General features: G+C 29.5%; 1 protein-coding gene across 1 annotated transcript; it reads right to left on the bottom strand.

The window, feature by feature from the left end:
* Positions 1-8473: 8473 nt before the first annotated feature.
* Positions 8474-10556, bottom strand: LOC114181728 (transcription factor CYCLOIDEA-like). Its single transcript, XM_028068263.1, has 2 exons — positions 8982-10556; positions 8474-8868 (listed from the first exon to the last, which is right to left on the bottom strand). The coding sequence occupies exons 1-2, from the start codon at positions 10105-10107 to the stop codon at positions 8813-8815; spliced, it is 1182 nt and encodes a 393-aa protein (XP_027924064.1). The 5' UTR covers positions 10108-10556; the 3' UTR covers positions 8474-8812.
* Between the last annotated feature and the right edge of the window lie 4915 nt (positions 10557-15471).

Genomic DNA, 15471 nt, shown 5'->3' on the forward strand with positions numbered 1-15471 from the left:
TCATTCCAAATATTTTATTTTATTTCCTTTGCTATTGTTTCATCTTATATTACTAACAAACAAATTATTCCTTTGTCCTCCCCTACATAATGTCCTGATATCCCTCCACTACCTAGACTCACAATTTGAATCTTTTTCCTCATCCAAAAGATCTTCATGATCAATACTTTGACTCAAGAATTTCATTCCATAAACTAGGATCATCAATAATCTGCTAGAGTCAGATCAGTAGGGGAGTTCACACCGGGACTTTTGTAATAGAGAAAGAACCCATACCCTGAACCGGGGAAAGGCGATAACGAGAGCAAGCCAAGCCAGTGAATTGATCCTCACTAGGAAGATTGGTAGGACGGGAGGATAGTTGTTTTCTGGTATCCACTTCCCTTTTTCCAGTAAAGCCATGTTAGACAATTTCAAATTCTTTATTCTTAATCCACCTTCTTCCTTAGTTTTACATATACCCCATTTTACCCATGCAATTTTCTTTCCTCTAGAACCCCAACCCCATAAAAAAATCCATTTGTATTCTCTTAACACTCACAAATAATTTAAACAATAATAAGTAATATACTTGAATGGAAGTAATAACACATTGAGTGAGTTACCCTACTGGCAAAAGATAAATGCTTTCCTTTCCATACCGCTAGCCTCTTACATATTTTCAAGATCATATCTTGCCAAAATTATTCCCTTATATGATATGCCCCCACCTGAATACCCAAATATTTGAAAGGTACTTTCATCATGCTGCAAATCAAAATCGTAGAGAGCCTTTCAACTATCCTCAATTGCACTCCTATGCTTCCTAGCTCACTTTTATGAAAATTAACCTTAAGACTCGATGCTATTTCAAAACATCTAAGAATACTCTTATAACCACCATGTCTTTTGTTTCTGATTTGCACACAATTATAGTATCATCTACAAACTACATCATACTAACAAAAATTTGTTTTTGACCCACCCTAATTCCTTTAGTCAATTCTTTACTCTTGACCTGTCTAGCCACTTCTGCCAATGCAATTATAAGAAAAAAAAGGACCAAAGAATCACCTTTTTCTTACTCATTGATAGTTACAAATTACCCCATTAGGCTATTTTTACTAAAACAAATATAGTTGATGATTCTATGTAGCTACTAATCCATTTGACCTATTTAAGACAATATCCAAAACTTTCAAACATATAAAAAAAGAGTCCAGTTAATTGAGTTAATTGAATTGCAAGCTTTCTCAAAATTTGCCTTAATGCTAATGCGTTTTCTTTTTTTCCTTCTTACCTCCTTAATTCATTAGCCATAAGCACACTATCAATAATTCCCCATTCTTTATTAATGCAGATTGTTTGTGATCTATAATTTTGTAAGCAACATTTTACAATTTTTTTTAAGATATTTTATATTATTTTATACATACTTCACACTGAAAATATAAGTCTATACTTCTCAAGTCCTTGTTGGTTCTCAACTTTAAGGATTAAAATAATAAAAGAAGCATTATATCCCTTAGGCCACCTTCCACAACTATGAAAGCAATTAACAACCTCACTAAATCATATTTAATGATATCCCAAGATTGTTTAAATAAATTAAAATAAAAACCATAAAGACTGATTAGGATGTCATTATCCTGTCTATTTATTTGTGGAAACTCAACATTATTCAATCTAACTTTAAGATACATTTAGTAATTTTTTCCATGGTAGTCTCAAATTTAACACCTTTGATTCTTTTTTATTTATTTTTTATTTCTATTATTATGCTCCATCTTGTTATCCTATGGAAAAAAACATAGTGTTCAAATTACCCACCCTCAAACATCTTGACCTATATTTTTATTTTTCTATTATTTCTGACCTAAAACTAACATTTTTATGTTATGCAAATAATTGTTTTCACTTTGTCATACCTATTCTGCCTGAATGAACTCTTCCTCCATTTTATCCAATTCACTTATTTTCAATATAATATCCCCTTCACATCTATTAATTATATCAAACACGACCTTGTTCAAAATCCTTAATTCATATTTTAATAATTTTAAATTTTCTTTCATACTTTACACTTCATTTCTAAATACATCATACTTTTTCCAATAACTTATCTTAGAGATTAATATTATATTATGCTTTTTACCGAAAGAAAAATATTCGTATAAAATAATAAGTATAAAGGTACCTAAACACATATAATATTATTTGAATAAATTATTCCAATGTTTTTAAATACCTTAGAGGATTGAACATTTAGATAAAGAAAGAGAAAGAAAATTATATATATATATATATATATATATATATATATATATATATATATATATATATATATATATATATATATATATATATACACCGATGCAAAACAGTTCATGTTTTCACCTTTGTTTTTCCTTCTAAAATACAGTCTATCGCAGTTTTAATTGTTAGATACACTTCAATTCCAAACCTCATGAGAGAGAGAGAAGAGTTCCCTCAAGGATATAAAAAAATCTATATTTTATAGGTATCCGCAACAAAACCAGTAACAGATGGAAAATGAATATTATAAGTGGATATTCGCAGGTAACGGATACAAATATTTTTCATACCTATATGTTATAGTATCTGTACCGTGGATATCACGTATCACTATACTTTAATTTAAATTAAAGTAAATTATTAAAATAATAACACATTAATTTTAAATGGGTTACTTTTTATTAATTTGTTTTAAAAATTTCTATTTCTTTGTAAATTGTACTTATTAAATAGATTATTTCGACTTTGTTTGAGATTTATGAAGGTTATATATTATATTTTATTTGAATTTATAGTTAAAATATATACTTAAATATTTTAAACTTTTTTTTAAAATATAAATATTTGCGGGTACTTATCGATATCTATGGATATTAAAAAAATTGTGGGTAACTACTGGATACTTGCATGAATATGAGAAAGGGTACGGAACGAATATTTATGCGGCGGATAGAATATTTACTCTACAGGTTCGTTGACATTCCTAGTGCCTCATAAAATTTATTATTTTTTAAGTAACATAATTAAAAGTACATTTGGTAAAAAAAAAGAATGAAAACAAGAGAACATGAAAAGAATTGTAACAAGAGAACAAAGCTATACAACAAAACTCAGCAAAGAAACTGGACTCGATTTACCCTATGACTTTGTGGAATGTAAGAAATCAATAACTATAGAGAAAAAAATCTTTGCACGAGATTCATAATTATTGTCGAGAATAGATGATCATTGTGTTTTATATATATATATATATATATATATATATATATATATTTTAAGGAAAATTATATTTTGACTCTTACAATTTGACTACCATCTTGTATTCACTGATGTGACTTAATGTGAAGCATTATTAATGTACCATTATTTTTTTTTTCTTTGAAAGAATAAATGCTTAATATTAAGTCAAATTGTGAAAGTCAAAATATCATTGTCCCTGTATTAAAATATTTCTTGACCTCTAAATAGTAATAAAAATTTCTGTAGTTAAAATATTTCGCTCTCAATTTTCTAAAATATTTCCAGACAAACAAACACTCATCTAGACTTATAATTAATATGAGAAAAAATAGTTATGGGAGGCCATTAACTGTGATTGAATGGGCATAAAAGGCAGCACCATGTGTGAAAAAGGAAGATATATTGTAGTCTGTTCTCAACATGTTATAAGCAAGGGGCTGTGTATGTATGGCCATAGAAGGAAGCATAATTGTTCCATAACTAACAAATATAGTTCTAAGCCTAATACTAGCACTTAATTAGAATTATCGTGTGGAATTATAAGTTTAAGTTATGTTATTATCACAAACTCAATAATCTTATATTACTTAGAAGTTGAGGTCTAAGACGATTTAAATATTTTTTCTTATTTTTCATTTTTTAAATTACATTTGAAGGATAAAACTATGATGAAACACATGTTTCAAAACAGATAATACTTCAAATTATAGATGATTGACCATAACAATGTTACTCAACAAACTTGAAATCAGTTCGAATGTTAATTAGTTGTATAAGTCTATTAAAGATGTTGTTTGTAATGTTTTTTTGTTTTGTTTTTATTGTATTCTTATATGTCTGTTATGTGAAAGGGATTAATCTCTTAAATATGGTTAAATACATTTACAGTAACTTATAACCAAAAATAGCACAAGGTACAACACTCTTACAATTAATATATTCCACATACAAGAGATGCGTGAATGAAATACGCATATTTATAAGAAATGTGACCTCTTCCAAACCCTTGTTAGTGATGATGTGACTTATGAAAACATTAGAATAATGATTAAGAAAGTTATAAGATTAGCTTAATAGTAAATTTGAAAATGGGTGAAATAAGTTATGAGTTTAACTTTGTCCATTAATAAGGTTGATTTAATGGTTCGGGAGTGAGGGAGATAGGTTTTAGGTTAAAACGAATCTTATTAAGTATATCTCATGAAATATTTGGGGGTGTTTCAATCCTAATACACAATAGTTATCCCATCAAGTATCTCATGAAATAATTTTTTTCTTCTTTATTTCTTTTATTTTTTCTTTAAATATAATGTCATGATGAGTTTTACAATTATGTTAACATGTACTGAATAAATATTTCCATTGTCAAGAAAAATTTAAAAAGTATAAAAGGGTATTTAAATAATAAAATAGATTGATATCTTGAATTTAAAATTTGATTGAAAATCTAATGGAATTGTCTGGACAGATACATAGACAGAGACAGAGAAGCAAAGAGGGACAGAGGAAGTGAATGAAGAAAGGGATAGAGAAAAAGGTTAGTTTGATTAAGAAAACCTATATATACTTCTTACTGAAAGGTGAAAGTGGAAGAAGTAGATCTAGAATTCATTTCAAGTTTGCATGTTCAAGTAGGTCAAATGATATATAAATGATTGAACTGTTTTTTAAATCTTCTAAAAGAAATATTATCCATTTTATTTTAACTTAATATTAAATATAAGTTATTTGTTAAAAGTATTAAACTAAAAGAAAATAAAGGATTAAGATAAGGAGGAGCAACTTTTCCTCCTTGTCAACTGACTAACACAAGTGTTATCTTCAAAGCTTTCAAATGTAATTAGTATAAGTCTACCTTTCATGGACAAATTAAAATTAGAAAACAAGAGAAAAATATATGTTTGGCTTTTTGAACGCAATATAAATTGATTATTTTTTTTTATTGAAAAGTTTATATTGATTTTTTTTTCTAGTTAACTTGTCCGGCTACTATACAAATCTTGACTTTTGTAAGAGAATTTCACAGGTATTTTCTCTTTTTCTTTAAATCAATAAAAAAAAAACAATTCTACAAGTGAAACTCACATTACATTGAATTGAAAAATTTAATTCATTAGATTTTTTTTTCTAATTTATATATTACTCATTTTGTTATTTTTTTCTTTTAATATGAGATTTTGATGTTCTCATATGTAGTTGTACTCTGATATAATAAGAATAAACAAGAAATGAGATTTGAGAGACACTGACAAATAAGATTAGTGGTGTAGAAATGAACAAGTGTTGTGAATGAAACAATAAATGATGGTTGCTTCAAAATGTTTAGGTTTTGTGGGAAGTTATTTCATCTGTAAAAATGTTCAATTTGTTGCTTTCACGTTTTTTTTTTTATCTAATAAATTTTTATGTGATGTTAAATGATAAATATTTGTAAAAGTATCAGCATATCTCAGATGTAAATAATATATAATGATTTAACACAAGTTTTATTAAAAATAAAAATATGATTATTGCATTTTTTCCTTTTGTTATTCATTTTCCGTTTCAACTTGTAAACTTTAACACCCAATCAAACTCCAAATTTTAAAGACAAGAAAATGTGTGTAGGCCATTTGAAAACTCCATGTCACTTACCAAAATTATGTTGGGACCAAATCAAGTGTTTTAGTGTGTAATATTACTCATGATTTACATCATTCATATATTTCAACTTTTCATAAAAAAAAAAGCTTCTCCACTATGTTGCACATCATGGAAAAGCTTCTCCACCAAAGCATAGAATCGTAGCAAAACTTTTCCAGTAATCGTTTTAACTTCTTATTCAGTGAATAACAAATTATCTTAGTTACACTATTATATATTTAGATGTTCAAAATTAATTCAATTTCATTTTGCGTTTTAATATGTATCATAATTAAGTATGGGAAGTGTTTCAACTGGAAGATCTTTTCAGTATCTGTGCAGATGCTCAAAGTAAACAGTGATTTTTGGATACTGTCTGCTGCGGAGTTTGTTTATGATCATTATTTCATCATGCATGTTTCTTTGAAATTTATTTACGATGGTAACAATGAAGAAAGAAACTTTCCCTATGAAGATTAACCTAAACACTCCACGGAAAAAGAATTAATTTTGGCAAATTCTATATATTTATTGACAAATCTTAATCAGTCATTTTGGGATAAAAAGATATATTTAAAGTAAGAGAAATTTTAATGTTTAATCTTTATATAAAGTTAATACAGAGTTTATTTTTTACAAGTCAAGGTAGTGAATTAGTATTAGTGAACTACTTTTATCTTAAACGTGAATAAATGATGTTAAAGAATTACATCGTGGTTAATTATCAAAAACAGTAATTCACTAATAAGGTGGTCTAGTCGGAAGGGAGGATGAGAGGAGTTCAACTTTTTTTATTAACATTTAAGAATTATACAGTTAGGTTGGTAGCTTTGAAAGAGATAAGTGAAAATTGTTAGTTTAAATCCCCTGATAAAATTCAAACGACTAATATTTGTCCGTAAAAAAAAAAAAACTAATTCTGACTTTGCTTTAAAATAAACAAAATGTTTAAAAAATAATGGATGTTACAATGAGATTGAAAGTCCGAATTATTCTTGTCTCTTTATAAGCTCTGCCAATATCTACTTCTTTGTTCATTGGGCTATGTTCTTACCAAAGAAACTTTGAAATCACAGTACACGCTTAGAGGTTTAAAAATCATCACATACACTAAATGAGTGGCCAGTATCTTAGGTTAAAATGATGAAAGCAAAGATAATCTCAGACACACTTTTATGTACGAGGCTTGTATAGAGAGACTCTTTATGTTTGCATTTATTGTAGACGAATTGAGACTTTGTAAGAGAAAAGAAATGTAACACAAGTTTATGCAAGTAGAAACGAATCAACATAACATAAAAATTAGGAAAGTCAGGTGAAAATCAAATCAAATCATATCAAATGAAGTATCTGACATCCCAGATTGTCTTTGCCAACAATATTAGTTAAACATAAAATGCTCAAAGACAGTACTACATCTGTAATAATCTTTGCCATTTTATTCACCAATATAACCTACTAAAAAGTTAAGATATCCCATAAGAAAATGCCAGAATAGAAAAACTTTTATTTCTTCTGAATTAGACATTTTATTCTCATGAATGTTAATTGCACAATTAATGCTATTATTTCTAGGTGGGAATATTAATATACAGATGGCAATTCAGAAATTCAATTTACTCTTGGAAAGAAACTCATGCATTTGTTTCAACCAATTGATATTATATGACCTCCAATAGATGATCAAATATGCATTCTTTCAACAAAATTTCCATTGCTGTAAATTATCACATTTTCTTCCACTCATATAATTGTTGCTATATTTTTAGTGAACTAACCCTGTGACTGTATAAAATCGTTTATAACACCATTTTCTGCTATGATATATTGTTTAAGCATCATAGTGCTCAGAATGTTGTCCATATTGTATTCAAGATCTACAAGAGATGAAGATCTTCTCTTTGAACGAAAGAATTAGTGACAGACATGATAGGACAAAATGAAATTATTCAGAAAAGTCATCAGAAACATATAGTTTAAAATATGTAACTGCATAAGTGCATCAAATAGACATAAACATGAAGTACATGATCATTGCGATATTAATAATGGTACATACGAGTATAAATACCTGTGTCCATTCCCATACTTATTTATATAGCTGATACTTCAATCTGTCATGCATTTAGAAAATTAACTAATATATTACACCAAACGATTGAGACAAAAGAATCAGACTATTTTAACTTGAAATAGCTAAAAGAAAAAGAAAAAATGTTTGAGAGAAAGCAAATCATACTGTCAAAGATACACAAAAAAAAAAACACCCATTACTTGTTCAGAATTTCTCTATGATTTTGACAGTCTTGAATGATGTAAAATTTAACGTGGTTGACTCCTATTCTTCGGCATCTACATGAAATCTCTAAGAAAACTAGTATATTAATGAGCTCTTTTTTGTACTGACACTTAGTGATTAGTAATGTATGCTACATCAATATCTTGACAAGAATCGGAAGCGAAAAAACCTTGAGATTTGTTTTGTACCATCCTCTCTTGCAGGAAGGTATATATAATCAACTTCAACTTCTTGAAATGTTTTAATAACAAAGGAATATATAAATATTAGTCACTGTTGAACGATCTTAACCAAATATATAAATATTTAAAATCTGCAGGAAGGAACAGTTTCTTGATAACTAATTGGCATTATGCAATGCGAAGGACAGTTTAAATATTGGTCAGAAACCGATACACGCAGCAGCAACCTTTGTGCCAACTGTCACACGCCATTGGGTGATGATGAGGAAAAGAAGATGAGGTACAAACATTTTGTGGAAAGGGAATATAGGACAGAAAAGTTACTGGTTGAAAACACAGAAAGTTGCCTTCATATGATTCCTTGGCAAACAGCTAGAAGAGTTTCATTAGAATCAGATGATACTGAAAAATACAAAAGGAAAAGGAAAAGCTAACACACACACACACATACAATCTAGTGTAAACGTGGATTGGTGCACTCCTCCCAAGACTTTCCGAAGATTTGAAGCCCTGAAAATTGAAGACTTACACAACTATGAATATCATCAAAATAGAAGGTTTCTAGAAGAGAGCTTAGTTAGTACTAGTATCATTTTCATGAAACACACAACAACCACACATACCTGTGGATAGATTCATGCTAGCTATGGCACAGAAGTTGGAGCGCCCAGTGGATCCATTAGCATCCCAATTTGGAGATAAATTGGAGAAAGGGTGGTACTCACTGTTGTTGTTGCTGAAACATGGTGGTTCCTTAGGGATCATAAGGTTTTGGTGATGGTGATGAGAAGAGGACATCAATGATGGCTTCAACTTTCTCTTGATCACAATTGATTCCTCGATAACGTTGAAGTCATCTCTAGGTCCTTCACCTCCCACAAGGTGGTGAGAGTGGTTGTTTTCAATTGCAGGGCACTTTTTCTTCAGGTCTTGTTGCACCCTCCCTGTGTTGGAATTAACATTGCACATAATCTTGTTACAAGTCCTTTCCCTTGCTCTTGCTCTTGCTTTCTCCCTTGACTCCTTCATCTTTGCAGGTTCCTTCTGTGCCCTTTTCAACTTCATCCTCTCCCTTGCAGCCAGCAATGTCGGTGACTTGTTATCGCTTGAATCTAACCCTTGTTGAAGGTTGTTTGGAGCAGCAGCGTCAGCAGTGATGAGTTGGTGCTTCTGCTTGATCTCAGAAACCACTTCACAGTCATCATCACACTCAGATGAAGAAGAGAAGCTCTTGGCTCCTTCTTCACTGTTGTTGCTGTTCTTGCTCCTTGCCAGCTCCTTAATTGCTCTCTTGGACTTGTTGAAGAGCCACTCAAGGGTGTTGCTGGCTTTGTCAAACCCTAGCATGTCTTGAAGATCAAAGAACTTGCGAGCAATCTCAATGGACAACCTCACCCTCCGGTCCCTCAACCCCTGAGAGGTGTAAATCTTGCTGTGCCTGTCTTTCTTAGCTGGCTTCTTTGTGAGGAAACAAGAAAGGCCATAGTGAGGAGCACCACCACCACTTGGGTCAGGTTTGGTCATTGCAGAACCTCCACCACCACAGTTATGATCTGTGACTGGCAAATTGCTCAGTGCTTCTTGGAGGTTTGGAGGGTTGTGATGAGTTGGTAAGTAAGGCACAGAAAGTGGATCGTGAAGAAGGGTGTTGCTTGCAGAAGCATTCTCAAGGTTGAGGAAAGGAAAAGGATGGAATGAAGAAGATGATGAAGGGAAGGAAGGGTAGGGGGTGGAACTGTAAGGGAACATTTGAAGATTTTTCTTTTTTCTCTCTTTTCAATTAATGAGTTTGAGAGAGGGGACAAAAACCCTAGCTCTTGAAGAAGTGTATGTCTATCTTCCTCCGAACAATGAACTGGTTTTAACCCTCAGCTCCCAACTTAATGGTCCAAAGTGATGCCCCAACACACCCTTTAATATAAAGGGTTCAGAGAAGGGATAGAGATAGAGACTAGTTATGACTCATGCTAACACTATAACCCATCCCAGAACAAAAAGAAAAAATAGTGCTTAGAGAAATGGTTAAGAAGAAGTGGTCTTCAATTAGGCCAATGATGGAACTTGGATTTGCTTTGCTTGCATAGTGTCTATTGTTATGTGAATGGATTATCTGCTGGACCTGGTTCTTTGGCAGCGAGGAAGAGAGAGAAAGAGTGTTGTGTGTGTGTGTGAGTTTGAGTGAGAGAGAGAGAAAAAAAAAGAAAAGAAAGAGAGAATAAGACAGTAATAGTGTAAGTAAACCGAGTACAAGACACATAATTTGTGGGTTTTTTGCCTCATTATGTCGAAGCAACGTAAGCAGAGCAGGGTCAAATCATTGAACTTTTGAACCCGTTAATATGTGTGTTTTTTCCCTGTGATTGTCTCTGGTGCCGTTAGGGTTAGGGTTCTGCTTAGCCCTCACAGAATTTGAAGACAAAGGGGTTAAAAGTAGGTCGACGTAATCTCTGATGTGTTAATTTCAAATTTTTCATGCTTAATTTTTGAGCAACCAAAATTGGGGTTCCTGGTGAAAAATTCATCACACATTGCTGTAGAAATTAACTAGGGAAAATTGGGGTTTTTTATTTTTTTTTTCCTATCGTGAGGCTTCAACTTTTTAACCCAAGGGTTCTAAAAGGAGGGTGGAAGTGAAACGGTGCAAACACGGTTCACTGTTTATTCTGTACAAAAAAGTTTTGATACTCCGCAACGAGGAAGGTAAGATAGTAAATAGTAGTAACCAATTAATCAATCAATCACGAAGAAAATCAAGAGATCAATTTCTATCTCTCTCTCTCTCTTCCTTTCCTTATATACAAAACATGCAGTTTCCATTCTGAATATTAATGAAAACATTCCACAGTCCATAATAATTTTTGAAAAATACAGAGTCTTCAGACATTGTCACAATATAAATGTTTTAAATTATTAGAATGATGAGAATGGAGATGTATGTAGAAAAAGCAGATATTTTGATTTAGTATCGAAAGAGTGAATAATGTTAAGTGAAAGAGTGGCGAAAAGGGGTTGATTCTGAATTAAAAATGTTTGGAAAAAGTACTAGCTACCGACTGAGCAAAAAAGACAAAATGGTAATTACAAAAATTAGGGTTCATTGGAGTGAACCGTACCTGCTAGTGTCATTTTCAGCCCGGAAAACTCATCCAATCTCTGACAACATTGCTATGGTTTGCAGTTTGAGAGTGGGGGTCATCCCTGCCCTCTTATCAGTTTGTATATTCAGTAACCTGTAGTTGGTGTTTACACAGAGTCATGGATGGCTTCTCGGTCCTCTTTCATAACCTAAGCTCTTTGGATTTCTTTTGTACCTCACAACCTGGGAAAAGAAACTATATTATATACATGCATCGTACGGTTCCAGAATCTGCACTTGGATCTCACTTTCAGTACTTGCCTTAGCCAATTCCTTCTCTCATTAACTTCTTAATTTTCATCACACCATTAATTACCCTTTTAATACTTCTTTAATTGCTATGGCTTTTTCTAAATTTCTACATTTCTAGCTTTCTTCCAACTCTTCCTTTGCAATCAACATACTTAAGAAACCTTTCAAATTATCTTCTTTGTGGTTCTTCATTAGGGGTTTTAATTCACTAATCTAACTTGTTATATCACTTGAAATATCCTAAATACTTCTATATTTATGCATATTTTCTTAATGAAAGAAAATTACCTATCTTAGATCTAATGTTTAATATAATTTTATTTAACTGTTTACATGTTGAAAGAAATAGTAATGCATATTAGTGTTCTGATATATAATATATTTCTAAAATTAGAAGTAGGATGTCAACGGAATGGGAATGGTATGAGTTCTAACTCTCCCGTATCTTGTATGTTGAATAAATATTTGTTCCGTACTCATTCTCATATCCGTGCAACTATCCATGCAAGTATTTACAAGAAAAATAAAATAAAATATTTAACAACATATTTTAATCATAAATTTAAATAAAATATAATACATAACATTTATAAATTTCAAAAAAAGTCCAAAAAATCCATTTAAATAGTGTAGAATAACAGTTTAAAAGAAATGAAGAATTTTTTAAAACTCACTAATAAAAAATAACCCCTTCAAAATCAATGTGTTAATATTTTAATCATGTTTTTTATTTAAATTATAGTATAGTGGATACGTGTATCTACGGGTATAGATACTAAAATATTCATACCCGTCCCGTTAACATGCGAGTATAAAATACTCGTATCCATTACTTGCGGTATCCATTTACAATATTCAATTCCTATTCATTATATGTTTTATTTGCGGATATCTCTAAATATGGATTCTTTTGACATCCCTACCTAGAAGTATTCTTAAAATTTATAAAACAAATTTTTATTTATTTATCTTAAAATGAATATTAAGAATCAAAAATAGTTAATCAAAGTTTTTGAAAAATAAAAACTAAAGAAAATACCTAAATTACAATCCAAACATTTTATAATAAGTATTTCAAATATTGCACAGATTAAAGGAAATAAAAAGAATTTATAGGATATAAAATAAAAATATACTAATTTTATAAAGAGCAAACCTTTTTTTTTTGCTGTGAGGGGATTGGATTTCTCAATGGAAAGGAGCACCACACCTAACTAGATAAATAAAGTGTGTGATATTTCTTCTTATGGCTTTCCAATGCCATCCAAAAATGGCTTGTAAGTGTCTCTTCACCTATTTCTTTAACCTTCCATTTGTAGTAATATGGTAATCATAATTCACATTTCACAATGCACAATACAAAATGAAAGATCAAGTTGGATACAAACTCAAATGTTAAAACGTCACACTCATTAATATATTTTTCTAAAACACATTTAAGACCTATTATTCAATAATGACATTAAAAAAATCTTTGTTTTTTTTAAGTAAGGAAAGATGACATTAGGAAATGAGAACAGGGGTTGACTCATTTGCAAAGAAAGGCAAACAAGGTTTTCACATTGGAATAGACTTTAGGAGTTAATTGTTATTACTCTTGTTAATATGTCTTATCCTAATTTTATACATCAAACATCTGGAATTATTTTTAAGTTTTACATTATATTTTTCAATTTCATTTTTATTTAACAGCTAATTTAAAAAAAATGATTCTTGACTATCTCTCAAAAAGCACTTTTGTTTTTTACCTTAATATGTATATTTGTTTATTTTTAATTGTTATGTAGTTTTCAATCACTTTTCGACTCTTTATGATTTTGTAACTTTCAACATAATTTTTATTAAATAATGAAAAGCATTTAGAATTAATATATTCAAGAGTATATTGGTAGCACTTACTATTTAAAGAAAAATGTGTTTTGGTTCCCGAGCTTTTAGTCAAACTTCATGTAGTCTTTATACTTTTAACTTTGTAAATTTAATTTTAGAACTTTTAAAAACATGCGAGTATAGCTTCTTTTTCTTTTGATGATACCTTATAAATGCTGCTAAAAACAAAAAAAGGGAGACCAATAACTATTAAAAATTGAAATACTAAATTCTTCAAATTAAAAATAGGATCCAAAATCAAATTCCACTTAAAGTTCAAGGAAAAAAAAAGGTTCTACAGATTCTTAATACAGGACACCGTATATACTCTTTCAAGCTTGCAAATAGTGCATTAAATTGTTGAGGTACTGTAATTGATGGAAATAAAACTATTGAAGTTAAACCATATGAGTGAGCATCCATTTTAAAATAATATTAAGATGAAAGTTAATAATTAAAAGTTATTGATTTTCAATTTAGAAAAAGAGATTAATTTAAGAAATGAAAGTTAAGATACGGTTGATCGATTTATCTAGAAAGGAAGTAATGATTCTTAATATAGAAAAAAAAAAAGTCTTCTGAATGAAGTTTCAGTAAATTGAAGAAGGGAATAAAAAAGATTATTAATTTGAAAAAACAAATTGTAGAGATATCCAAATATGACTTACCAAGAAGACAATTAGTTTGACTTAAAAAAATAACCACTTTGTAGCCACATATTCGTGGACCAAGAATGAATGAATGAAAATGAATCAATAGTTCATATTATAATGATTGAAGTAATAATCTACAATCATTTATATAAATAAGGGGTTTATGTACAATTTTAGGGCTGAAAATATATATATATATATATATATATATATATATATATATAACATTCGAATTTCATAATGCCAAAGAATATGACTGATGAAATGTGTGTTTGAGTCTAAGAGTTATTTACACCAGTAGTTTAGATCGTGTTTAATTATTAAAAAAACAACAATTTAATTTCTAAATATTAGTGTCGGCTAAATAGCAACTTTAACAACATTATAACTTAGTCAAACATTAATATGACATAAATAATTAATTTAAATAAAAGTAAAAGAATAAAGATATTTTTAGTATTTTAATAAATAAGTATTATATTAATGTTTGATTAGTGTCAACTTAGACACGACTTAACTGACATTAAATTAATCTTTTAAAACAAAAATTAAAAAAACACAAAATTATTTTTATTAAATTATTATTTTTGTTAGTGTCGATTAAGAAGAAATTATTTCTAAACAAAACAAAATAATACTAAAATAAATGAATATAATGTCGATTTAACAAACATTAATTTTATTGATTTTTAATATTTATATTTATTTAAATTAGTATTAGATAAATAGATACTAAAGATTAAAAAAATAATATAAATATTTAAAGAAAATAAAATTAATGTAAATTTAATAATATGTTCGTAAGTAATTAATTATCTACCTCCCAATATATCCGTAGTTACTACCTATCCTACCGATATGTCTGTATTTAATCCTACCTAAACTGCTATAAAATTTGTACTTAAAAGCTACTTGTGAAATTACTTATATTATTTTTTTCGAGTTACAAGTTCTGATTGTGTATGTTCAGAAAATAGTGGTAGTTCAAATGGATTATTACCGGTGCATCTTCTTCCTGCATTACAAACCATTGCATACTATCAAGACATAATTACAAGCAAACGGATAAATATTCGTTTTATATTAATGGGGTGGATAAATTACATATAGTAACTCTTTCGTACCCTGGATAAATATTCGTATTGTATCGGTATTTATTTACGTGCAACTATCCGTTATACGGGTACAATTCATAACATTTAT

This window comes from Vigna unguiculata, chromosome 4, assembly GCF_004118075.2.
Source record: "Vigna unguiculata cultivar IT97K-499-35 chromosome 4, ASM411807v1, whole genome shotgun sequence".
Lineage (NCBI taxonomy): Eukaryota > Viridiplantae > Streptophyta > Magnoliopsida > Fabales > Fabaceae > Vigna > Vigna unguiculata.